At 51.6% G+C, this 7848-nt stretch overlaps 1 protein-coding gene across 1 annotated transcript; it reads right to left on the reverse strand.

Annotated features, from left to right (window-relative positions):
* Nucleotides 1-253: 253 nt before the first annotated feature.
* Nucleotides 254-6201, reverse strand: LOC104623441 (homeobox protein NANOG-like). The gene is made up of 4 exons (XM_010290526.1): nt 5933-6201; nt 2443-2717; nt 1055-1144; nt 254-641 (listed from the first exon to the last, which is right to left on the reverse strand). The coding sequence occupies exons 1-4, from the start codon at nt 6111-6113 to the stop codon at nt 279-281; spliced, it is 909 nt and encodes a 302-aa protein (XP_010288828.1). The 5' UTR covers nt 6114-6201; the 3' UTR covers nt 254-278.
* Between the last annotated feature and the right edge of the window lie 1647 nt (nt 6202-7848).

A 7848-nucleotide genomic window follows, 5' to 3' on the forward strand; every position in this document is an offset into this window, starting at 1 on the left:
CAGATCTTGGGTCTTGCTGTAAGGAAACTTGGTTGTCTGTGCCAATAAAGAAGGGTGTGTGTGTGCATGTGTAAGGGCATGCGAAAGAAGGGCTGTATGTACCTATATGGGCAAACAGGTATCTGCACGTCTGTGTGTCTATGCATGCTTGCAGGCACATATTTGGATGCCAAAACAGGTTCCAAACACACGGTGCCCCTGAGTTGCAGAGCACATGAATAACAAAGGGAAGATATGATTTGAATCCTGGGTGCCCAAGTACCCGACACCCACAGTGCTTAGGAATGATAGAGATGGTGGCCAGCAGCGGTTGGGAAAGGAGCCCCCACGGTGGCCGAGTGGTGAAAGCTGCAGCCGTCACCTGTCTTTGAGCCCGGATATTCCACGCTGCCGGGACAGCTGTGGTAAAAGTCTACTTTGTGCTGGGCAATGAAGCCCACTGTCTGCTGGACACTGCAGGTGCCCCCGCCTTTGCCAAAGGCTGCTCCATCCTCACTGGTCACGACTGTGTAAGCGTTCTGCCCTGCTCCGCAGTACTGCCGGGGGGGAGGCACGGTTTGGATGCTGCTGGCTGCGGTGATCGGGTAGCCCTGGTGGAATTTGGGGTGCACATCCAGGTAAGTACTTGGCTGGAAGCCACTCTGAAAGGGAAAGACAGCGAGTCAGAACACATAGCTCGTCCGCTGGTGTCCACAGGCCTGACACATACTGGGGGTCTGTCCCTTCGCGTTTCATGCTGCCTCTTGATCAACAGCAGTGGCGTGGGAGGACATGGAGAACTATATCCATCCCTATAGCTCAGGGATGGATACACAGCCATATATATGAGGAAAACAGCTTTTTTATGGAAGCTTTTTAGTGGTATAGTCAGCCCATTGCGAGGCTACCTACAGAACACGGGGAGTCGTGCCAGGTCTGTGCCTCCGCGCTGAACGAACCAGAAGGCAGGGTACGCTGGTACGTCTAAGTTGTACGCTTAAGTTGGAGGAAATATATCGCAGGACTGATCTGCCCAGATAGAAGGGCGGTGCTGAGCCTTGTGCTGTGTTCTTACTTGTGTGAGGCACTGAGCCCGCTCAGTCCACAGGCCATGCTTCTGGCACCTTTTCAGCTTCATCCTCCGGTTCTGGAACCAAGTCTTCACCTGAGTGGGGAAGGGAGAGCAGAGAAATCCTCAGCAAAGGAGAGGGAAGAGCAAATCTTATCAGATTCCCAAGCAGCGGAAGGGTGACCAGATGGCATAGATATATGGGCAGCAGCAGATAAAGGCCTTTAAGAGCTCCCCGAGGTGGTTGCCAAGGGGAGATGTCTGTCTAGCAGCCTCAGCAGGTGGCGAGTGCATCTGCATGGTGGGGGGAGGGAAGGGCATTATGTCCGCAGGACAGTTACAGCTGTGACAAATTGACTCATTTCAGTCATGGAGATGAACAACCGGTACAAATTTAGACCCACTCAGGTCTCTACAACCCCTCTGAGCTACAGGCAAACTTCTGAGACACTATGAGCAGAGAAGGGAGAGACTTGCTCCTTGTACCCAGCAGTTCCCAAATTCAAAGCTCCTTGCTGGGGTGAATTCCAGAGCCATTTCCCCCCGGGGCTGTGTCTGTGCTGCCTTTGCAGGGATGTGGATTGAAGGAAAGAGCAGATTGTCTTGCTCCTGACAGGACCAGTGCAGTGTGTGCCCACATGTGCACCTACAACACATATATAACCCTTTTAGTCCCAGGGCATCCTGGAGCACCCAGGCTGTCATGCCCAGCTCGGAGATCCAAATTCCAGGCAGATTTTGGACTTGTAACTGCAAGCACTTGTGCCCCATTGCCCATCCCCCCCTGCGTTAGGAGGGCGTCCTTTGAGCCAGCACCAGCTCACTACACACGACCTCCTTGGAGACCAGCAGAGACGCTGAAGGGCTGCGATGTACGAACCGCCGTAGCCACGTGGAGGCGGGAGCGGGTGTCAAGCAGCCAGGCAGTGCTGAGTGTGGGATGTTATTAGACACTGGACAAGATCAGCCCTGGCAAACGTTAGCAACAGCTTTCAGCATGTTGCAGCCTTGGGATTCAGAGAACTGACGCATGCCAGGGTTTCTGTGAAATTCACCGTTGCCTGGAAAAAGTCTGCAAAGAGCTGTCAAGCCCAGAGCAGAGGCTGTTTGTGGCAAACAACATATTCATCACGGTGTTTGCAATTCTACAAGTGCTGGCAACAGTACCCTTACCTGACCCCTCACTGGAGAGACCCCAATAGGTGCCATTGACTCTCCTGTCCCCCAGAAGTGCTTCTGATCTCTGGGCATGGATATGCGGGGCAGCAACTGTTAGCTGGCACCTTTGCTTCTACGCCCTGCTGGGGACTCATCTCTCCATCCTGTCACTGCCTTCTGTCACCATTCAGCCGCTGTGTGACAGATATACCATGGGCCAAAGTGCCCGTGTTCACCTGCTTGTAGGTGAGCCCCAGGGCAGCAGCCAGCTCCCGGATCTGCTGGGGGCTGAGGTACTTCTGGCTCTGGAACCGCTGGTGCAGGGTTTGCAGCTGCTCCTTGGAGAAAGCAGTGCGGCTCTTGGCCTTCCTCACTCCCTCCGTGCCATCTTCTCTGCCTTTCTGAGACTTAGCTGTAGGCTGCGGGGATGAGGATGCCGAATGTGGACTGGTGGCTGAATCTGGTGTGAATTGGCTGAGATTCCCAGAACTGGATGAAGCTGGGGATACTTCTAGAAATAAAAAGACAATGGAAAAAGGGTATACAAGAAATAATGCACAGCTGTATAGGTATGAGCATGCTCCTTGCCTGCTGTAGAGCTCCTTGCCTACCAGACAGGGGCTTTCTCGAAGCAAAGGCCTATGTTACCCTCCTTCCTTCATGAATCTGTGACCACAGACAAGCCCACTGACAGGGAGCAGCCCCAGCTCAGCCCTCTGGGATGCCCATGGCTCCCTTCGCTAGATGGAAGAGTCAGGACAGGGAGGGGAGAATGGTGCACATTGGCTCATGGTGTTACTGTCCTCCTCCAAAAGACCCCGGTAATATTTCAGTCTCAGTGTGGTGTAAAGAGGCCTTGTCATGACTGCAAACATAGCTTTGGGTTGGTGGCTGGGCTGCTCAAAACTGCCTGCCCAGTCTCAAGGAACTTGACAGTGGCAAAGCAACCTCTGACCAGGGTGTATGCTGGGGCACAGCCGTAGGTGCTTACAATGATGGGGTGGCAGGTGCAGAGCATCAGTCAGGCCCTGGTTATTGGCTCACTCCTGTTGGCCTCTGGCTCCCACCACAGACCATCCCACTGCTGGAAACACACGTATAGATGGAGGGCCCTATTTGGCTGAGGGGGGCTTCTGGTGGGAGTAGAATGAAGGAGAGAAATTTGGCATTGAAGTGGGAGGGAAGGGAGAGGAAAGGTGGATGTTTGGGACAGGTGAGAAGAGCCAGTAATCCTGTACCAGGGACATGGGGGACAAAATTCAAAAGTGCAGAGAAAGGTGTCCTGGTACATGTCTTAAGGGGTTTCTCAATAGAGGTTGAGGACAAAATTGAGATAAAGATCTAAAGAAAAAACTTCCTAAACAATCTGGGCTACTAGTCCAGACAAAAGCTGCCAAGAGGCAAAGTTATCCAGGCTGCCTACCTAGGAAAACGTTAGCAAGGCAGATTATGCCAGCACCTTTCTGTTGGGTGCCTGCGTTGCTGGGGTCTGTGAGAAGCTGAGACCTTCTCAGGCCAGCCCTTGACTGAAGGGCTGTGATGCCAGTCTCCCCCCTTCCCCATAACTGCAATGATAAATCTGTCTATCCCTCCTTCCTCCAGCTACTCCTCTGCAAACCCTTCTGCATGGTCCATCCCCTCTCCTCCTACTGACACTTCAGGAGAGGGAGTGTGCAGTGAATGGGGCACTGCCATTTTCAGTACACACCTTCTGACTACTGAGCCCAACCAATAGCTCCCAATCTCTTTCTTAGTCACCTTGAGAGCTGTGACTCTGAAGCCCACTGAGACACCCTCCTCAATCTCCCAAACTATGTCCAACACAAAGTACGTCAGTACCCCCTCCAAAGAAATGGGCTCCTTGTCCACCCTACCAAATGCTTCCTTCTTCTGTCCTAAACTGAGAGGTTACTTAGCAATCACTCAAGAGCCTTTAAGTGTTGCTGGGCCCCAGAAAGGTGGCCGTGTCTGCGGTATCTTTTCCCTTATTACCCTCCTGACAGAGGCACAAATTGTCTTTGTGGTGCCTGTCACTCTCCTCTAGGGTTACCTGCTCTTATGGACCTGCTCTTGGCTAGTTCCTATCCCTAGGAGATGATAAACCAGGAGCACAGGCTGTGTGAAGAGGTAGGTGTGTAGTGGGGTACGTCTCTGGTGCTGGGGAGCAGGGCCATGAGGATTACAAAGGGGATGCTGCCTACATGGAGAAAGGGTCTGTCAACAGAAGAGGTGCAAGGGCCTGAAGGTGCTATGTGCATGGGTTTAGACTGCAGAGCCTGTGAGGAAGCTGAACATCCGTGTCCTGGATGCACAGGAGGCTAACATTTCATCTGGGACCACAGGGTGCTTGGCTCCTGCAGTCTGTGCAGTAAAAACCTTATAGGTCGGAAGTGAGCACGCTGAGAGTGTGGGCTTGGAAAACAGGAAAGTCTTCTGTTAGACAGGAACCAGAGCAAAACCAGCTTACAAAGCTCCCACATGTTCCTGCTTGGTTTGTCGTCCCAAACCCCCATGTAATTTATCACCTGCAGCTTGAGCTCAAGACAAAGGCCTCTCTCATGAGAAGAGGGTGAAGGAAAGAAGAAGCAAGAAACACAAACTGCAGGGCAACAGACATAAGCATGAAAACCTAAGAGAGACCCACTCCTACAAGCTCTTGACTTCTGTAGGCCTTTGCTTCCACCACTGGGCTCTCTCGGTAGAAAGAAGCACCAGAGGAGAGTGTTTGAAGAAGGGTTTTATGTCTATATACCAGGCTCACTGGAGGCATGAATGAGACAATCTGCCTGCTGCCCTTGTGGAGCAGGCAGCATGCAGAGACCCTAAGCCTTTCTCCAAACTACATGGCAAGCAGCCACATGCCAGGTAGCCACTAGTCACTCTGCCAGAGCCTGTAGCTCTCCGTAGCATCTGACAGCTTGGAATGGGCACTTCAAAAGCTCACCTTCCTCCCTTCCCTCCCACCCATTAACCTTACAAGAGTCTTACGCTGCTGACACCATACAATGGGGCTAGGCGAAGACCTGCTTTCATCAGCTATTCTATTGCCACTCACTGGAGTGGAAGAGGAATGGCAAGAACAGAAAATGTCACTGTGGTGGGGCCTGGGGCTTTTTTGCAAAGAAGGAAAGGTAAGGCAACAATAGCATGGAAAGGAGAGAGAAACAGAGAGAGGAAAATGGCAAACTAAAAGAAGCAGAGAGTAATAACACTGGATTTAAAGGAAGCAGATTTCCCGGCACGGTGATTCAGAGTATGCTCAAGTTTAGTGAGCATATGAAGGGCACGAGGAGTTTGTAAGGGTATAAGGGGTGCCACAAGCATAATTACCTTCAGGATTCGTTTCTCCCCATAGCACAAATGACCAGCATTTGGCTAAAAGGAGGTCCAGACATTCCTGCCCCAAGAACCATGAATTTCCATGAGACCATGTTGTCACACTGCCCTTCAGCCTGCAGCATAGACCAGACAGTGCCTGCACTCCCGCAGGCTCTGTTGAGGTTGAGGAAACCGGTTCCCAGTCACCAAAGAGAAGCAGCATTGAAAGGTGATGTGACTACCCAAAGTCACCCATCCTCCTTGCCTCCCACATCACACTTTGCCCAGCTCACACATGAGGAGACCAAGGCAGAGAGAGAGAAAAATTTCCTCTAGGTCGTTGAGTGGCTGACCTGGGACCACAGGTATTCTGGGGATCAGCTCTAGGACTTAGCTGAAATGCCTTACCTGCCGTCTGCCTCTTCCCTCCGGCCTCCGGAGACTGACTGGCACTGGTGGCTCCTGGTGGCCCAGCCGAAGCGGGGGCATGTCCTGCCTCCCCCGTCGAGTTCCAGTAAAACTCCAGGTACCCCATGCCAGTCCCGCTGGGGTAAGCCTGGTAGGGGGGCAGACCCAGGTGTGCACACATGGGGGGCAGAAGAAGGTGTGGTTCCCCCACCTTCTAAGAGATGCCACCTTCACCTGGGGGGCAGGTCTCACCAGCAAGCTGAGGTAGCCACGAAGTGTAGGCAGGCAGTTACCTTTATAGCTGGCTATACCCTGCCTGGGACTGCAATATCCACCATCGTCCGCTCCTTGAGGCTCTTTGTCATGTTAAAGAGGCTGATTGGTGGGGTGGGGACAGAGCGGGGTGGAGGAGGGAGAGAAAGCCACACATGGCATCAGAGCTAAAATATGCCCCCTCTGAATTCTTCCCATTCTGCAGCTTCCTCAGTCACACCTGAGCAGGGGTCCGATCCAGAGCCCCAGGAAACCTCCTCCTGCTTGCTTCTTCGGGCTCAGCTCAAATTGTCCTGTCACAAAATAATCCTGTGAATGCAGATGTCTTGTAGAAGACAGCTGTTCACTGCATTGGGAGAGCAAATCTCAATCAATCCCCACTCCATGGGAGTGGACAGGAGGTAGATCTGGTGCTGGGCTGCTCAGTACCATGCTGGGCAAACCCAAGCCCTGGCTCCAGGTTATAGGCAGGGTTCTGAGACCTTTGCTTTGTGGTTTGTGTCACATTGACACCTCCACAAGACACACACACACACACAGGTACACACATCCTGCCGATCAGGCAGCATTTCCTACACTCTTGGTGCAGATGTCAGAGATGGAGCAAGGGAGAAAAACAAGTAAGAATCAGACCTGAGGGCTAGAACCTACTTTTTTTTTTTAATTGAGAAGGAATTTCCTTCACACAGGCATTTGTGGGAGCCAGCTGAAAATATGTCTGGCTCATCTTCTATATGTCTTTGCCAGAGCAAACTCAGAAACACTGGAAAATCATAGAATCAAGTCACATCCAACATCAGATCTCACTTTTGCAGAGCAGACTCAGAAATCTCAGCTGGCTGGTCTACAGAGGGATGATCAGCAGAGACATATTCACTATGGAGGTCAGAAAAGATTTAGTGGAGGTGAGGTCCATAGCTAAAAGATTTGCTCCCCCTTGACCTTTCAAAGGCACATTTCATTTGCATAGTCTTGGCTGTGGCCTTTGCCAGGCTGTCCCAGGCTGGCTGGAATAAGGAAGATAAAGAGTTTCCTTTAAGGCAGGGTTAGCTAATATGTGCTGACATATGGCCCACCCAACAGGGACAGGCACCTGCAGATCTGTTCATTAAGTAACAAAAGGTAAGTGAGTGAGCCACAGAATTCAGCTATGGCCTGCAGGTTGGTCTGCTCTATGGGCTTGCTCCAGTCCCTTCCCCTCAGGAAGTTTTGCTCTGCCTGTGTTTAGGAAGATTTTAGTAGCTTCATCTTGAGAGACGTTGCGAGTCTCTAGCTAATGTCTGTATTTCTCAATTCCAGACAGAAGTCCCAGAGTTAATTCAAATATTTCTTGTTAGAACCAGCTCTACCTTGGCACCAGGACATGTGCATGTCTCATGTCAGAAGCTCAGAGCTGAGGGTGCAGATCCACAGAAGCGTGGAACTATTTAATCTGGACTGTCCCTGCTCTCCCCAATGCCTCATTGCTCCACAGGTGCTTACTGCTGCCTTCTTCCCAAGCTTGTGCTAGCATACAGTATTTGCCCAACAGACCAGAGAGGGGAACCTGCTTTCTGTGAAAGTGTTCAAATATCAGCAGGGAGAAGAAACAGTCATGTGGGGGTGAGCATGACCACAGGAAAGGGGATTTAGATCAGTTTTAA

This window comes from Phaethon lepturus, unplaced genomic scaffold (genome assembly GCF_000687285.1).
Source record: "Phaethon lepturus isolate BGI_N335 unplaced genomic scaffold, ASM68728v1 scaffold31657, whole genome shotgun sequence".
Classification (NCBI taxonomy): domain Eukaryota; kingdom Metazoa; phylum Chordata; class Aves; order Phaethontiformes; family Phaethontidae; genus Phaethon; species Phaethon lepturus.